A 19,227-nucleotide genomic window follows, 5' to 3' on the forward strand; every position below is an offset into this window, starting at 1 on the left:
CTTGCTTAAGATTCTCTCTGCCTCTCCCTCTGCCCCTCCCCTCCCCTCCACCTCTCTCTCTAAAATAAATAGTCTTTTTAAGAAATCAGTTTTTAAAATTAGATACATATATATTTTAAATTTTATTATTTTTCTTGAAGTATAACTGACACATGATGTTGCATTGTACAACATAGTGATTCGACAAGTCTTTACTACTCTGCTCCCTACAGGTGTAGCCAGCATCTGTCACAATATAACGCTATTACAGTACCATTGACTATATTGCGTTTATCCCTGTGATTTACTCGTTCCATGACTAGAAGCCTGTATCCAACTCCCCTTCGCCCATTTTGCCCATCCTCCCACCCTCCTCTCCTGTTCTTGATATTCTTAAGTTTTGTTTTCTCTCCATTTTTCTTCATCAGAGTTGTTTGGGATTGTCAAAGAAACACAGTAGGCTTTGTTGATTTTGTATGATTTTGTATATAGCAACACCATTCTGACTGTAGTTGATGATCAGTATTCAGAGTTATAGTTATTGTATTTTTAAATTAAAGCAAGGATCTTATTTATTTATTTATTTTTAAAGATTTTATTTATTTATTTGACACAGAGAGACACAGCGAGAGAGGGAACACAAGCAGGGGGAGTGGGAGAGGGAGAAGCAGGCTTCCCGCTGAGCAGGGAGCCCGATGCGGGGCTCGATCCCAGGACCCTGGGATCATGACCTGAGCCGAAGGCAGACGCTTAACGACTGAGCCACCCAGGTGTCCCAAAGCAAGGATCTTATTATTATTATCCTTTTTATAGCCTTACTTTTGGGGGAACTAATTCCTACAGTCATTTACAGAATGCACAAGTGTTAAACTGATATTTGGCATATAGTGCTTAGTCCATTGTAGGCATTCAATAAATGTTTCTTGAGTAGGCATCTGTTGCATGCCTTATATGTGGAAAACATGCCAGATGCCATGAGGCCCACAAAGATGAAAAACATTGTCCTTGCATTCGAAAAACTAATCTTTTCTTTTTTTTCTTTTTTTGGTAAAGATTTTATTTATTTATTTGACAGAGACAGTGAGAGAGGGAACACAAGCAGGGGGAGTGGGAGAGGGAGAAGCAGGCTTCCCGCCGAGCAGAGAGCCCAATGCGGGGCTCGATCCCAGGACCCTGGGACCATGACCTGAGCTGAAGGCAGACACTTAATGACTGAGCCACCCAGGCACCCCTTCTAACTAGTTTTGTAAGTTTTATAACATACACGATGTCTCACCTAATGGTGCTTTTTTAAAGTACTTTAACAAGAGGTATAGTTACATGGAAGAGGAGAAACCATTTTAACTAATTACCAAAATCATATTTTTCTGATTAACCTAGATACTCTTCCTCTTCAGTTTTAGTTTGTGAAATAGAAAATAAATTGGTAGAGCCTTTTGGGTTATAACTTGTCATCATGATCTCAATTGACTGATTCCTATGAATTCCATTTAGCTCTAGAAGAAAAAAACCTGTAATACAGGTATGTCTTTACTTTAGGTCAGTCTTCCCTCTCCCACCTTGTCTTTGTCACAGTAGTGATGGGGTATTCATTCAAGATTCTGTGCGACTTGTTTGATCTCCAAAACTTACAATAAATTAACTCTTCCAGTTTGGGAACGTTACTGATTTCTGGACTATCTTATTACCAAGGTTTTATGACCGCTAGAAAGATGTAGTAAGTTTGAACACTAACACTTTGCTTCTAAAATTTTGAATATCTACTCTTTCTTACAGGCTATAGAGAAACATCTTATTAAGAAGTCCCGAGGAGGTCTCACCTTTATTGGAGAATGGAAAAACGGGCACTTGGAAAAGAAGATGGGGCATTTGGCCTGTTTTGCTGGGGGAATGTTTGCACTGGGAGCAGATGGTTCCAGAATGGATAAAGCTGGTCATTATTTAGAGCTAGGGGCAGAAATTGCACGTACATGTCATGAGTCATATGACAGAACTGGTAAGAGTATTAGTAACACTAACTACTTAATCTAACATAACCTCTAAATTAAAAATATATCCAGGAATTAGAAGGAAAATATATAGGTATTTTTCACTTTAAAATAGGTTACTCTAATACAGTAAATCATTTTCTTAAGAACTTGAATTTTAATTCTGGAAATGTGTTCCTGCATCATTTTTTAAAATTATTCTGAATTCTACTGATTTTATTAATAAAGATTTTGAAGAAAATTTTTTAATGATGAGAGGCGGGGCATTTGCGGATGTATGGGATGCCATTATTTATTTTAATATAGTAAGAATCTATTTTAGCCATTCATTTCAATGGCTTCTGTAAAACCAGTTACTTTTTAAAAGAACACAAAATTGGCTGATTGAGGTTACTTGCCTTGCATATCTTCTTGTGAAAATAAGAATGACCAAAATATAATAGTTATATTGAATATATAGTAGTCTTTTGGTCAGTTCACCAATAATTTTTGGGTTGATTGTGCCTAAGACTAAAAAGAGTTTTTTTAGGCAAATAGGTAATATTTCTGGGCTTCAGTGTCCTTACCTGGAAAATGAGCTGGTTCTCAATGGTGAAAAAGATTGTTCTTGGGGGTGAAAAAAAAAAAAAATCTTTTTTTTTTTTAAATATATAAAGACTAGATAGATATGCAATCATAGATAAACAGTGTATATTTATTAAAATTTCCTGGAGAGAGAGGGCAATCAGGTTTTTTTAAAAAGCCTGAAAAAGGATTGAGAAATACTGAAGTAGACCTTCCAAGATTTTTTTCTGGTTTTAAAAAAGTGTTTCTACCTGAAATAATGGAAAAAGAGTTCCCAGAAAGACGAAAAACTAGGAATTTCTGTTTGTGATTTCAGAAGTTGAATTGTTGCTTTTATGAAATAACTGAATTAACATTTTAGGATTATTTTGCCATCAGGTACCATGACACAGATATGAGTGGCTTAAAATTTATCCTAGTTCATCTTAGTTCATAAATCTGTCAGGTTATTTTTATATAATAAGGAATTGAACTTACGGTGAAATTGACCTTTCAGTTCCCTCAGTAACTAAGGGATTCCATTTCTTGACAAAATACAACTAAGTCAAAAGGACATTGAAGCAGATATTAGAGTGGTTTAGTGTTGGTATATAGTACATATAAAGTTGGTGATCTAATTATAAATAGAAGCTAAATTATGTTGACTATATAGAGTATCAAATATATATTTAAAATACAGCTAAAATTAGTAAAACATTGAGGACCAGAATGGATATTCAGTGTGTGTACTAGGACCCATGATAATAAGACTTGTTAACGCAGATTTTGACCACAAATGAAATAATAGACGTAAAATAGTAGGATTTCATACAGCAGACATATTAAAAATATGATATACTGTTGTTATCATTAATTATTCACTCCATTAAACATGAACACCTATGATGTGTCAAGCTTTATGCTGGATGCTTACAGATGAAAGTGTGAATAAGAGCTATCCCCTACCTTTGAGAAATTCATAGAATACCAGTTACGAGAGGATTCCCTGACTGTCACATTTCATAGAGACCTTGCAGATGCTGATATGAAGTACTGTGATACTGTAGAAAGGAAGTGTGCCTAGGATTCAAAAATCCCACGTTCCACTATTTATTATCTCTGAACCTTAGGCAACTCCTCATTTAACTTGCCTAATTCTCAGGTGCTCCATCTGCAAAAAATTGGAACAATAATACCTACCCTGTATTCCTCAGTATGTTGTTATGAGTATAAGTGAAATTTTAAGCAATCCAGCCTATGGTTGTTGCAGTCATGCTGGTTCTGATGGTCACTCTCATGTGGCAAGTCAGTGAGTCTGGGACACTCTGCCATGGTATGCCCCAAAGATTACTATTTGATTTGTGTCCTGTATTTTCAAGTCTTTCACTGTTTTTACATATTTAATCTCAACTTAGATCCTTTAATTAAAAGGTACAGTCCTAGTGTTGCTTCTTTCCCACTTGGTTATTACATCTCCTGTGTTTTGGTATAGCTGTGCTATAATTTTTTGGCCGGCTTATTTAAAAATATCCATTCATTTTTAGCAGTTATTCCAGCTAAATTCATATGATAAGGACTTTGGAATTTCATTTTCATTTGTTATTGGAATTAGAATTAACATTAATGCAAAATTTGGTAATCCTCATATATTTCACCTTATTGATGAACATGGTCCGCTGCTAAATAATTTAGCTAGGTTTGTAGGAAACATGGCTGAATCTGTTCATGAAACTGAGTAGTAATTTAGTGTAGTTTCAGACCTTATTGTATCTACATGGGAAGCTAGGTCGATACATTGTTTTAGTTTATTTTGAGGTATAAGGCAGAATTGGTGCCAAACAAGATCTTAGACTTTCTTTTTTTTTAAAGACTTTATTTATTTATTTGAGAGAGAATGAGATAGAGAGCGAGCACATGAGAGGGGGGAGGGTCAATGGGAGAAGCAGACTCCCTGCTGAGCAAGGAGCCCGATGTGGGACTCGATCCTGGGACTCCAGGAGGATCTTAGACTTTCAAAATATAGTACTGTTCTTTTCTTTTTTTTTTCCCCCGGGTTTCTAGATTAAAACAAAAAAAAACAAAAAAACAAAACCTACTGAATATGAATAAAATAATGAGTTATTTAATTTAATTTACTTCTTATTGTAGTTGGCTAAGGTCTTCCCTAGACCATGTGCTATTATATTTTGGGGGAAATTTTAATGTTTAGATACATACAACATATTCAGTGGACAAAAGATCCATTGGACATGAAGTTTTGGACATAACTCTTTTTTTCCTTAAAAGGAAGTTAATAGGAGAGAAATAGTTTAAGTTCTTCCCTTACTGTTAGCCTACTGAAACTATAGTCAAATCGCCTGTCCCAGAATATTCCTCATGCTTTTTTATCTTTTGTTGACCTGAGATGCTTATTTTTCCCATCTCTACAGATTCTGCCTATCTGGAGGACTCCTATGACTTGCGAACTAATCTATGCCTTCTTTAGATGTATCTTTCACCATCTTACTATTGACCTTTGTCACATTATGCTGGATGCATTTGATATTTTACTTTGATTTTTTTTTATTTGTGCATGTCTCTTACCTTTGCTTACATTATATGATTTTTGCATCCTCTTAGAGTTCTTTTTACCTAGGCACTAAATTATTTATGGTTTCAACTCAATTTTTACTTGCTGGCTTAGTTTCCTTTTAGAAATGAAGTACCAAATGTAAATGGGAAATTTAAGATAGAAAATAGAAATTAAGTGCAAGATAGATTGTTAGAAAATTATTTTTTATGATTCTTAAACAAAGGAACACCTAAGAAATAATGCCCTCAGAAACATGAAACCAGTGATTTTGACCAGCCTAATGGATGCAACTGGTATATAATTTAGACTTGTACATTTTTATTTACCAACTCCTCACAAAGCAGATATATTCTCTTTCTGGTATGTTTTATTTGTGAAGTTATGAATGGCCAATAAGAGAGATACACTTTTTAGTGAGAAGTTTAAAATACTAGTTCCATGCAGCCAATTTCTCCTTCCAACTCAGGCGATAATATCATTACAGAAATTATTGTCTAATTTAAAGTTAGCCTTAAGATTAACATTTGAAAACTCCATATGATCACCTCTTAGCACTCATTCTTTGAGAAAGGAAAAACATAAGAAATTTAGATAAAATTACTTCCTCTACGTTTTTATTGGATTGCCATCATCTCAGTTCTTAATGATGTTTGACTTTTATCATCATTTTAAAAGCATTTACTAAATGCCAAATCATATTTGATCATATACTGACCTTATCAATAAACTGGATAGAAGTTCTCTAACAAAAAATATTGATGAGTTGTTGGTTAATCCTAACCTCCAGTCCCATTGAGGAGCTGGTAAAAGCTCTGTGTGCACACAAAGTTTTGCATACAATTTCAGAGGCTTCTTGACAGAACACTGTTCTTCCAGAGCCTATCACAGAGTTCATGACCCTCAGGTTGAAAATCTCCTGCTTGAGTTCTGCTTTAGTTCTCTAAGACTTATCAGTCAACTCTTCTGCTCACATGTTTTGCGTTCAGTAGAACTATTTACCATTGGTACAATGTTTTTGGTTTTGTGTTTTTTCTTGGGGGTGATGGTTGGTGAGAAAGACCTGATTTTCACATTTGTATGGGATTAATTAGAGCTTTACAGTGTCTCCCTTGTAGTGCTGAAATTTGGCCACAGCAACCCATGTCGTTCCAGCAACTATGGCATGATTCTGTTTGTGGTCTACCAGCATTATAGTTCTTGTTTTACCTTTTCTTTTCTGAGAAAATATAAAAATGTCTAGCATTTTTTGAAAGAGGTAAGAGACCTTGAAACTACCCATAAAAGGAAGGTAAAATGGCAGCTGAGAGTGGTAATTGTGTGTGAGTCCATCATCCCAGTGGAAGATGACTTTATACTGACCAGAGTTAGGGTGCTCGGTGTGATTAGAAAGAGGTTATTAAAAAGACTTTGATGTAGAGCTGTATTCTAGCCTTGAATGGAAATCATGTCATTCGAAAAATAGTATGTAGTGTTGAAATATATGTGTAATGGCCCTATTTTATTCAAACTGATAAATGGGGAATACTGATGAAATTCTTGGTGATTGACAGTTTGAATCTCTTCCTTGCTATATATACAGAGGCTATAGGAGGAAAGAGTTTATCTTTAAAACTGGTTTAAGTTTGAAAATATATTGCTTTTTATATATTATAGGGTGCTTGAAAAGAAAAGTATATAATCTACACCTAAATCTAATTCAAGATCCGAGCTCTAAAATGTTTCCTTACATATGTGTGTTATGTTAAAAGGACTTTAAAATTGTCCTGACTTAAAAAAAAAAAAATTCTACACAGTACAGTTATCTGTCTCATTTTATTTTGGAACAGAACAGAATATGTAATGTGCTTATGTCTAGCTTTGCATTTGTTGCCAGAGGATTACTAGACTCTTGTCAGTGTAGTTGGATTTAGCAGTATGTTGATGTACATTATGTATGAGACACATTTCATGTCAGGATAATAGGAATATTTATAAGGCTACTATAAGAAAACCAAATGCGGATCTTTTGAAGTCACTGATTTTGCAAGACAGCAACAATAAAAATAAAATGAACATAACTTTACCTTATACCCCATTCTTTCAGGGGAAAAAGCAGCTCTGGCGAACAAACACAAATGGCTTATTGTGCTCGTTTGTTTCTTTTGTCACGTTGCAGCATTAAAGCTGGGTCCTGAATCGTTCAAGTTTGATGGCGCAGTAGAGGCTGTGGCAGTCCGGCAGGCTGAAAAGTATTACATCCTCCGTCCAGAAGTAATTGAAACCTATTGGTACCTGTGGCGATTCACTCACGATCCAAGATACAGGCAGTGGGGCTGGGAAGCAGCACTGGTAAATGAGCCAGTATTTCATTTTATGTGCAAGAGCGTTAAATCAAGCCTTCCCGTAGTGCCATATGTCCTCATCCGTGTTACCTCATGTTCAGTAATTGTAGTGCTACTTTCATTTATCTGGTGGAAAAACTCTGTTCCTCAATTTAAGTTTCAAGTTTCTTTCTTTTTTTTAAGATTTTATTTAGATTTGACCAGAGTTAGGGTGCTTGGTGTGATTAGAAAGAGGTTATTAAAAAGAGAGAGAGAGCACGAGCAGGGGAGGGAGGGGCAGAGGGAGAGGGATTACATAGACTCCCCCACTGAGCACAGAGCCTGTCCCTGTTGCGGGGCTCTATCCCAGGACCCTGAGATCATGACCTGAGCTGAAGTCAGACGCTCAACCAACTGAGCCACCCAGGTGCCCCTTAATTTAAGTTACTTTAGCAGTAGCAGTAAACCTTAGAATCCAGTTTAGTTCTTGATTAAAACTCTTTTCCTACTGGTGTTCACTCATTATTCTTTTTGAATAATAAAAAGTCATTTAAAAGGCATTATGGGTTTCAGTATGATTATACAGTTTCTTTACTTGCCAGTTAAGGCTTAACCTCTAGAAAAAACAAATCCTAAAACTGCCCAGACTCACAGCCTGGGTAGATTACCCACTCTTCACTTCAGCTTGTGTTCCAAGTAATTTCTCAGTGGACCATCATAAGAAGAATCAATGAATTGTTAAAATTTTTCTAGATTGAAAGACTGTTTATTTACTTATCTATTTATGAGACATTTTTACTGGTTAGTAAGTAAAGAAGGCAAGTGGTTTATTCTTAAAATAGCCTCTCAGAGAACCCCATGGTTATCAGTACTTAGGGAGGAAGAAAAATATTAGTCTTCTCATGAAAGTATAGCATATTCCCGGGAGTGAGGGAGTATTTTATTCTTTGAGATATACTAATTATGATAAATAGCAGTAATTATGATGAATATTCATATTTCAATTGTTTAACTTAAGCTTGCAGCCTAGTTAGAATGATGACATTCTAGGTGAGATAAATAGTGTTAGTAAATTTCTTAGGTAAGAACATGCAAGATATGTTTTAGGGCAGAATGTAAACCAATTTATGTAAAAAGAAGGTTTCACAGTGGCAACCGGAGTATAAAGAACATGAACTGAAATAATTACACTTTAAATTCAAGTTTCAGAAGTATGCTGTAATGAGGAAAGGCAGGGGTGGAGACAAAAGAGTAGGATTCCCATCTTAAATAAAAGTTGCTTTCTTGTCCATCACGGGCCTCGCTGTTGGGTGTGAAGAAGGTGAAGGGAAGACAGGTATCTTGTATGCCTTCTGTAGCTTTAGCTCTTCCATTCACATCTTCAGACTTCCAAACTTGAGTATATTTGCACGAAAACTTGCCTTCAAGAAATGACTCTAAATGGCTTAAAGATTAGTCATGCCTCCTTGCTACTTTTGCAGTATCCTTAAACTGCTCTGATAGTTTTCTGGTGGTAGAGACACATGATCATTGCACGGAACATGGCATTTAAAAACTTTGAATTTAAAATATGTTTAAAATATTTAGATATAGAGACAGGGGCCCTGGGTATCTCAGTTGGTTGAACGGCCGACTCTTGATTTCAGCTCAGGTCATGATCTCAGGGGCCTGGGATTGAGCCCTTTGTTGGGCTCCATGCTCAGTGGGGAGTCTGCTTAAAGATTCTCTCTCCCTCTCTCTCTGCGCCTCCCCTCACACGTGCACACACCCTCTGTCCTCTCTCTCTCAAATCTTTAAAAAAAAAACATTTAGATAGAGAAAAGTACCAAACTCTTTGGTAAGAAGACTTTTAAAACCCAGCTATAGTAAAAATGGAACTATATAAAAATGAATAGCTTGATTAAATAAAAACTTCCAGTGTTAATTAGCTTTTCATTAGAAAGGAGGAAGGTCAGAAGAATAAGAAAGGTGGCAAGATTAGGAACAAGAGCCATGGCAGTAATGATTAAATAACTGTACCTTCATTTGACAGTATCTCAGGGCTGGGTAGAGTAGAGAAAGAAAAGAACCACATGTGATCAACTTCTCATGAATGGCTATTTTTGAAGTGATACACCTGCATAAGCAGGATATTTGGGTTTTGAATGGGTGCCTTTTGATTCAGTGTGTTTTATTTAGAGATGTTCAGAGATACATGAAGAGATCTAAATTAAGAATTTATCTCCCACGCTGGGCAGTAGAGCACAGTCGTTAATAATAATGTGGAGCAAATTATTACTCTTTGCCTTAGTTTTCCAATCTGAAGTAGAGCCTATTAAGACAAGCTCATGGGGGGTGCCTGGGTGGCTCAGTTGGTTAAGCGACTGCCTTCAGCTCAGGTCATGATCCTGGAGTCCCGGGATCGAGTCCCACATCACGCTCCCTGCTCAGCGGGGGGTCTGCTTCTCCCTCTGACCCTCTTCCCTCTCTTGCTATCTGTCTCTCATTCTCTCTCTCTCAAATAAATAAATAAAATCTATTAAAAAAAAAAAGACAAGCTCATGGGTTATTAGAGATTTAAATGTTAATACATGTGAAGCCTTTAGAAGAGCCTTTAGCATGTAGCAAAAACTTCATAATGGTTAGCTCTTAATATTGTAATTATTGTAAAAGGCGAAAGATTTATGTGATCTGAAGAGAAACCAGAGTATAATATTGTAATTATTGTAGTAGGTACGTGGGGTGGGTACTTCCTGCCAGTTGGTACCACCTGTAATACCTAAATTGTAATTTAATGTCTGTTATACAGTATGTTTGCAGTGAATATTACCTCATTGCTATTACTATGGAGAGCTCCTAGGTAATACTTTTTTAAGCATGTTTTGTATTGTTTATCCTTAGAAGTGAAAAAAATTGCCTTTAAAATTTAATTAAAACTGGCCTCCCCGATTTGTCAAAATTAATAAGGCTTTATTGTGCTAGATAGGTCTCTAATTCCATGTGAATAGCCCAAACTTGACTTTCCTAAGTGAGGAAAATGTAAGATGTTTTTAAAAGATTAAAGAGTTGGGGCGCCTGGGTGGCTCAGTCGTTAAGCGTCTGCCTTCGGCTCGGGTCATGATCCCAGAGTCCTGGGATCGAGCCCCGCATCGGGCTCCCTGCTCGGCGGGAAGCCTGCTTCTCCCTCTCCCACTCCCCCTGCTTGTGTTCCCTCTCTCGCTGTGTCTCTCTCTCTGTCAAATAAATAAAATCTTAAAAAAAAAAAAAAAAAGATTAAAGAGTTTTGGAGAGGGAAAAGTTCCACAGGAAACAGGATACCTCAGTTAATTTTTCCAGTGTGAGAATATTTCCATTTGACAATAAATCTTATTCTTAACCTGTCAAATTCTCATATAGATCTTTGTGAACTTTTGACCATGGTTTCTTAATTTGTCCTTCGAAACTTGAAATTCTGTGGAACTGATTCTTTTGTCTGATCTCTTTCATAGGCTATTGAAAAGTATTGCCGAGTCAGTGGTGGATTTTCTGGGGTGAAGGATGTGTATTCTTCTACTCCTACACATGATGATGTACAACAGAGCTTCTTTCTTGCTGAAACGTTAAAGTAAGTAGGTGCCTTTAAAAATTTTTTATTGTAGGCTGGTTTTGCTGTATGATCACTACATGATGAATTATGACTATGTGGTATGTTACACCAGATTTTATTACAAGTATCTTTTTATGTAATTGGTTCTTAAGTTTTAGCTGCATCTCAAGAAGAATGACTTTAACTATGAGGTAGATATTTTGTCAAATAAGAGTTTAGTACCTTCATTTTGTCCTTGGCTCTGTGGTGTGCATTAGAATCCCCTGGAAGACCCCTGAAAACATACATCACTGGGCCATACCTGCAGAGTTTCTGATTCAGTAGGTCTAGGGCGAAACCTAAGAATTTGCATTTCTGACAAACTCCCAGCTGATACTGGTGATGCGGGTCCTGGGACCACACCTGAACTTCCTGCTTTGGCTAATGAAATCAGTTCAGAATAATCATGGAGTTTTGAAGGTACTAGAGGGTATATGATCATAGTCATGCATCCTCCCTGTGAGATTTCCTATAAAGATACACATAAAAGGAAGAGTGGGAAAAAAAAGACAGCTATTATTTGAGCTTACTCAGAACTCCAGGCAGAGCTCTCTAAACTGACCTGGAAGAAGGTGGAGACCTGAAATGTGTCCACTTCCCTAAGGACCTACAAAGTAAGTATCTTTTGATATACCCTCTCTTAAATTTCATACATTTCCTGTCTACCTACCTGAATGCTTCATAAACTGTCATTTCATTTGCTCAAAAAAATGTTTATTTCCAGGCATTGTTGAGGTTACTTATGGATATATCCGTAGAGAAAAAGGACAAAAATCCCTAGCCTCCCACGGTCTACATTCTAGTATACTTGTAGCTGACATTTTGGGACATTAAAATTGAAAGGTACATATCTCAAACTAAGTTTCTTATCCTAAATGGCCATCTTATTCCAGTTTTTCTTTTATATTATCCCTAGTACTCTTCTTTTCCCATCTTTTCAGCTTCTACATTATAAAGTTATTTCTTTTTTTTCTAATATATCACTAAGTCTTTATGATTCCTGTTACACTGTTTCTTTATTTTGCCCCCTCCTTTCATATCTGTGACCGACCCTAAACCAGGCCCTTATTGCCACTGATGGTTTAGAACATCTGCTTGGTAGTCAGCCCCCGGCCTCGGGTCACCCCTTACCCCTTGTGGGATTCACCCTGTGTGATGAGGCTGAGACCGTGTGAGACAGAGCACTGGGTGAAAAGGTAAAACCACAGCAGCTTGAGTTATATACTTGCTACACCCTAGCTGGATGAGCCTGTCAAAATAAATTTTCTCTGCCTTCTGTTTTCATATCCATAAACTGTGGAATTTGACCTAAATTATGTAGGATCTCTCTTGCCTTTTTTAGACCAGGAAAATTGTAAGGATAGCACAATGAATGTTTGTGTATCCTTCACCTAGATTTACCTATTGCTAACTTTTGCCACACTCCTCTACCCCTGTGTGTATATGTCTGTGTACATGTACACATACACATGGTTTTACTTATTTTTAAAAATTATTTGTTTGCACTCTAATTTGAGAGTTAGCAGCATTCTGATACTTAACACAAGAGTTTGGGAGGAAGGGGAATAATCCTACATGATCACAGTGCATTTTTAGTACATTTGTGAAAGTTAACGAGCCTACAGTACTGTTGTTTAATACATAACCCACTTTCAGATGTCTCCGTTGTTCTAATAATGTACTCACAACTATTTATTTATTTATGTATTTATTTATTTTTTAAAGATTTTATTTATTTATTTGACAGAGAGAGACACAGGGAGAGAGGGGCACAAGCATGCAGAGGGAGTGGGAGAGGGAGAAGCAGGCTCCCGGCTGAGCAGGGAGCCCGATGCGGGGCTCAATCCCAGGACCCTGGGATCATGACCCGAGCCGAAGGCAGACGCTTAACGACTGAGCCACCCAAGCGCCCCACAACTATTTATTTTTAACTATTTATTTATTTTTAACTCCAGTCTTGGATCCAACAAAGGATCATTTGTTGCATTCGGTTGTCGTGTCTCTCTAGTTTTCTTTAACCTAGAGCATAGTGTTCCTGTTTTGCCTCTGTCTTTTATGACACTGACATAAATATTCAGGCTAGTTGCTCTGGAGAATGTCCCTCAGTTTAGATATTTGTGATTTGTTTCTTTTCTTTTCTTTTTTTTTTTTTTAAGATTTTATTTATTTGACAGAGAGAGAGAGACAGCAAGAGAGGGAACACAAGCAGGGAGAGTGGGAGAGGGAGAAGCAGGCTTCCCGTTTAGCAGGGAGCCCAATGTGGGGCTCCATAACCCTGGGATCATGACCTGAGCTGAAGGCATTTTCTTCATGATCGGACTTAGGTTAAACGTTTTGGGCATGAATATCGTATAGATGATGTGTCCTCATCGCATCCTCTAAAGAGGCACATAATAATAGGTTAGCCCATTACTGGTGACTCTTAAGTTTGATCGTAAGGTTAGATTTGATTACAAGGTCATGTGAAGAGTGTTTTTTGTTTTTTGTAAGTGATAAGTGATCTGTGGAGTAATAACTCCCTGACTGGGTGAATATCCTTTTTCCAGCAGTCTTTCACCCAGTGTTATTAGCATCTTGCTCAATGAACTGTTACTGTAGTAGTGGTAAAATGCTAATTTGGAGGCTTCTTCTAGTGTTAAAAAGAAATTACTTTATTTTCAATATTCGTATACCATTTTCTTCACGTCACTCTCCTGCTCAAAAAGCTACAGCTCAAAAAGTTCATCTCTAGCTTCATTCCTCATTTCTTTTACTATAGATTCTATTCTTAAATCAAGCTAATCTGTAGTCCAATATATATATATTTGCATTTCATTGTCTACTTCATATTTCATTGGCTCTGGCAGGAATGCCTTTACCATTTTTATCAATTCCCCTCTCTTATTTCTAAATTCAGTTCAGATCTCATCTCTTACAAATTGGCTTTCATAATTAATTCTCAAATTCCTCATCAATATAGACCTTGAGTACTTTTAGTACATGGTATAGGGCTGCAAACATGTGCCATGCTGCCTTTCCCTTTCCAGTACATACATGGAATATCACCAGATCACTAGTTGACCCTGGTACTTTTCACTGCTGAGTTCGGGAAGAATCCTTCTGAACACAGCATTCTAGGTAACCAGTTACACACACACACACACACATATATATATATATACATATATATATATGTATGTATAAATACTATATATATATAAAACTATAATATTCAACTTTCAGAAAAACACATATACATTTGGATCAATAAAAGTGAAAAAATCAAGTAAGAACAATCATATGGGTAATTATAACAAAATTTAGGCTAAGGAAATTATCACAGTTGAGTACTGCATTCAGCACTGAGCTTCCTTGTAGCTAAAGCAAAAAGGAAGCATTTTGTTCAGTGTCATTCTCATCTTTGTGAGTTGGGAGAACATGTTACCTTAACAAATGAGACAAAATTTTTTCTTACCACTGAATTATAAGATGACTTAATTTGATAGCTCATTATTAAAGACTGAACTATTAGATGAAGCACATAAAAATGCCCTTTTTATAAGTCAGAAAGAGTTGAATACTGCCAATTTTACACGGTTCAACCTAGTACATAATGGCAATTATCTTCAAACAGTGATGTTATAGAAGATGTCAGACTCTTAATATGACTTATTCTTTAAAAACTGATGGCATAATATAGAATGCATTTGAATCAAGACATTTCTCTGAAGACTAATGTAGGTTTATATTTTTCTTACTATTAAGACAGAGCTTAAAACTCTATAGCAGAATGAAGATTAGTATGATTTCATAGATTTTTCTCAAATACCAATTAAGGCTTTTGTCAGAAGCTGAGTAACTGTTAACTGAAGATTGCATATTCTATCAAGTGGTTCAGATTTATTGTTAATTCATTAAGGGGCAATAATCCATAAGTTTTAGCTACCAGAGATGGCAACTGATTAGGTTGGCAGTGGCGAAGTTAAATGTAAAAGCCTGTGTTCTTGACCTACTTGAGGGTCATTTAACCTTTTACATATTGTTGGGATGCTGTACTGTAGATGGACTATGGCTATAGCTAGACATTTTTCTCCAGAAGATAAGATGCTGTGTCCTCTGTTTCTTTGTTTCCCTGAGTAGTTGCCAATTTGTTTATTCCTATAGCATATATACTGATAGCACAATAAAAACTATGTAATCAGTAAGGTCAGAGATAGATTAAAACTCTTACATTCTAATAGAGGAAATAAAACACATGCAGATTTGTAAAAAATGTTAAATATAGTAAGTGCATAAGAGAAATGTTAATAAAGTGAGCAAGTCTTCTGGAGGAGAGTTTGCTTAACCTAGAAAGCATAAAGGAAGAATTCATGGAAGTGGTGGCATTTAAACCAGACTTGAAGGCACGATGAGTACAGTAGGATGAATTCGTATTTGGGGAGGCAGACAGTAAATTATTAAGGATGAGATACAAGCACTCTTTAGTGTAACTGACGGGTGCTAGTATCTTATTAGATATAGAGAGATTCGGAAAGAAGGAACAGTAAGATATAACATTAAAGTTTTCAGTGTGGGTAACTGTAAGGATTACGACACCAAGTTGCAAGAAGAAATAGATTTTCAGAAAAGATAATGAGTTACTTTTGACATATGTTCCCAAGAGGCATTTGAAAATATAGATCTGGAGCTCAAAATACAAATTCAGGAAGATTTTTAAGGATGAAGAGAAAAGAAAGCATGTATCTGATCCTTTGAAGATGCCTACATGTAACAAAGGTGTTCCAGGTTAGCCTGGCAGAGTGAACACCTGCATTTATCCTCCACTCTCTCTTGAAAGCCATTAAAATGATTATAGAGGGCTAAGAAGGTGTAAAGAACTAGGACCAAAAAGATGGAAAGAAATCAACAGCGGACAAGAGATGTCAGCAGACTTTTAGAAGATGGAAAACAGAAAGCTAAAGTACCTACAGCAGGAGGAGTTAATTGAAAACAAACTGGTGAGTGCTTCAGAACCTTGGAAAGACCCAAGACTGCAGGGTGCGTGGTAGGATTGAACACTGTGGAATTTTTATATAAGTTTATATAAGGAGTAGCTAGAGCCCAAGTTCACCCCTGCCTCATCTCTACCATGAATGAAACTAGAGATTTTTTTGTCAGAAGAGGTCAAATGATGGAGGCTGTGGACTTAGGGATGCCAGGCACAGCTGAAAATAGACAGGAGGTTGGAGGGTTCCCTTCTAGGAAATGGATTAGTCTACAAAAAGAAAAACTGGAGATACTGCTACAATGAGGTTCCCTCAGCAAAATGGTCACCACATCCTCCCCCGCCCCCCAATGGTGCAGCCACCAGTAAATGCCAGCATGCCTACAGTTTCTAATCAGCTATTAGGGGCTTCGCTTTTAAATATTAATGGGCGTACTGACTTAGAAATATTTATCAAACTAGATATGTATGTACACTTAGAGTTTTTAAAGTTTATTTAAAAAACAAAATATGAATACAAGGTAATTGAAGAAAATATCCCAGAAGGGAAGGACATGAGTTTCCAGATTGAAAGCAGCCATCAGGATTCTAGCACAGTGGATGAAAACACCCATACCAAGGCACAATGCTGTATTCAGACCCCTTGGGGTAAAGGAAAGATTAACAGCCTCCAAAGAGAGGGGGAATAAAAGTCTTGGAATAATGATCTGACATCAGGATGGCTTCAGACTCTTCAAAAACAACAGTGAAAGCTAGAAGCAGTGGAGCGGTTCATTCAAAATTATGAGAGAAAATTAATTCCAACTTAGAATTTCAAGTTTCTAGCCATGCAAGGTCTCAAAAGTCTACTTTCTAATTAGTTAATGCCTTGGATGATATATGCTATCAAAACTGAGTATAAGCCAAAACAGAAGACATGGGATGTAGGGAACAAGTGAAAGGAAGATCAAGAGGGTTATCAGTCTAGATTGAATGTGACAGAAGGCTCCGGAGGGATTTTCTCAAGATTAAATTTATAGGATGTTTCTACCTGAGTATTTTAAAAGGAGATTTAGACAATTGAAGATTTTGGTGTATTATTAGTAATAAATACAAGGCAGTCTGCTTTTTAGGTGAGGGGAGGAATTATGTAAGAAAAGAAAAGCCTGAATAGCTTTCAGCTAAGGGGGAATTGCTTAACTTGAAGCCTTTTGTTTGGAGTCTGGATTGTTTTGCAAAAATAGGTAAATAATATCACTGTGCCACATTTGTCTGGTTGCAAGAAAGAGAAATATGCTCTTTTATAATGGGTTTGTTTTCTCCAAGAATTGTCTTTTCATTGGTTTTTAGTGTAATAGGAGCTGATAGAAAACCCCTTATGCTACAAGAATTCCAAGAGACCTATCTGTACCTCAGTATCTACATCCATTAACCTAGGTCTAATTCAGCTCTCACCGAATCTCAGCTCGGTTCTGTTGCGTCTTTATTTGAAGGTCTGATTAATTGAGAAAAGTGTACGTGTTGAAGATACATTTCTATCTGTTTTTCTGAGTTCGTATATATTAGACATTAAATGGCTATGAGAAATCACAGGTTAGTTGGAATCATAGTCCTCTTAATAAGTTTGTTATTGAAAGAGAAACACCATAAAGACCAAGTTTACCACCACAGTTTGTATGCTTTCACTGGCAAAATCTCTATAGCAGAAACTATGTTTTGTTTGTCTTCCTGTGAATCTTGGCTTGTGTACTTTTTTCCCCCTTCCTGTCTCTTAAAATTCAAACTTTGAATATAATAGCAAAATTCTGGAAAACTATATAAGAATATGTCAAGGATCTTAATCAAAGCTCTGGAAAAAATTTTATGTACAGGGGTGTTTATTACTATTATAAAAATAGTTACTACATGTTCAATAATAGTTGGACAGTTAAATAAATTATGGCACATCCACAGTGGATATTATGGAGCCATAGCAGTTACGGACTCTTCATAATAGAATATTAAATAGGCTATTATGTGCACATATACGTATGTATAAATAAAATGTGTAGATAAACATCTTCATGTGTATTTCAACATCATAAACATTGTTTTTACTTTTGTAATCAGAAAAACAATCTTTTAAATAAATTAAACTGCAACCATATTTTCCTGCATCACATTTAGTTGCTGTTTTTGTGCCTAGAATCAAGAGGAAAGTTTTTTGAGCTGCAAGAAAATTTAGAGGTCATTCAGTCCAACAAAACCACCACAGTCCATTTCTTCTTCCTACACGCATTCCCAATGCTAAAAGTCTCTTTACAACACACAGAGTATTTTGTCTTAAAGTCTTTTCTTAATCTTGTCAGTTGATGGGCAGCTAGCTCGCTGCCTCAAAAGGCCAACCCATGCCACCGTTCAAAAGCTTTTTTTATTGGAAAAATCTTTTTTATTTTCAGTTAAAATCTGCTTCACTGTGAGTTCCATTCAGTGATCCATGTTTGCCCTTTGGAAATATACAATCTTCTGCATAAATGTTCACTGAAAATACTTGTATTTGTCAGGCTAAACACTGTAAGTTTGGGTGCTGTTCTTTCTATGACAGCGGTCTGCTTGCCTTCTCTGGAACTGAGTGCATGGTTTTCTAGACTGAACACTGTATTTAAGGTGTGGTTAAACCAGGGCGGGTTACCTGTCCCTTCTGTGGTCATTATACTTGCATCAATGCAAGATAATACTGTTTTCTATTTTCTGCTAACCCTGTCAATATAGCTTGAAATTTTTCTGTAGGTCTTTTTTTGGGGGGTGGGGGATGAACTAAGATAATTATTTTCTCTCATATTTGGAATGATTTTTCTGAAATTTACTTCATTTTATCTTTATCCTTATTAAACTTTATTTTGTCAGGTTTAACATATTCTCATTTGTTGAAATTTTGAACTCTTGGAGTTTTTCATATGATGTTTTAGCTATTCTAGCTTTGTGTCACTCACAGATTTAATAAATGTCTTTTCTCTATATATCCAATTAATCATATGATACAGACATCTAACCATGTATTCTCAACCAGTACGTATTTACCTGTTTTATCCCAACTCTTTCCCTTAGTAGCTGTGTGACTTTGGACAAGTTACTGAATTTTCTGCCTCAGTTTTATCATATGTAACAAGGGAGTTAATAACAGTGTTACCTGAAAGAGTTGTTGTGGAGATGAATATAGCGAAGCATTTAGAATTACACCCGGCAGGCACAAAGTACAACGTAGCAGGTGGAGAGTCTCAGGACAGTAGGGCTGGCAGCCAGGGAAAAAAGCTAGATGT

General features: G+C 36.4%; 1 protein-coding gene across 1 annotated transcript in view; it reads left to right on the forward strand.

Moving 5' to 3' along the window:
• The window catches only part of MAN1A2 (mannosidase alpha class 1A member 2), a 199,777-nt gene that overhangs the window by 157,340 nt on the left and 23,210 nt on the right, over positions 1–19,227 (forward strand). Inside the window, exons 10-12 of the mRNA XM_021690033.2 lie at positions 1,756–1,975; positions 7,238–7,410; positions 10,850–10,965. Of these exons, the coding sequence (XP_021545708.1) occupies positions 1,756–1,975; positions 7,238–7,410; positions 10,850–10,965 (509 nt within the window). The remainder of the gene's footprint in view (positions 1–1,755; positions 1,976–7,237; positions 7,411–10,849; positions 10,966–19,227) is intronic.

The sequence above is a fragment of the Neomonachus schauinslandi genome, chromosome 4 (assembly GCF_002201575.2).
Source record: "Neomonachus schauinslandi chromosome 4, ASM220157v2, whole genome shotgun sequence".
NCBI classification, from domain to species: domain Eukaryota; kingdom Metazoa; phylum Chordata; class Mammalia; order Carnivora; family Phocidae; genus Neomonachus; species Neomonachus schauinslandi.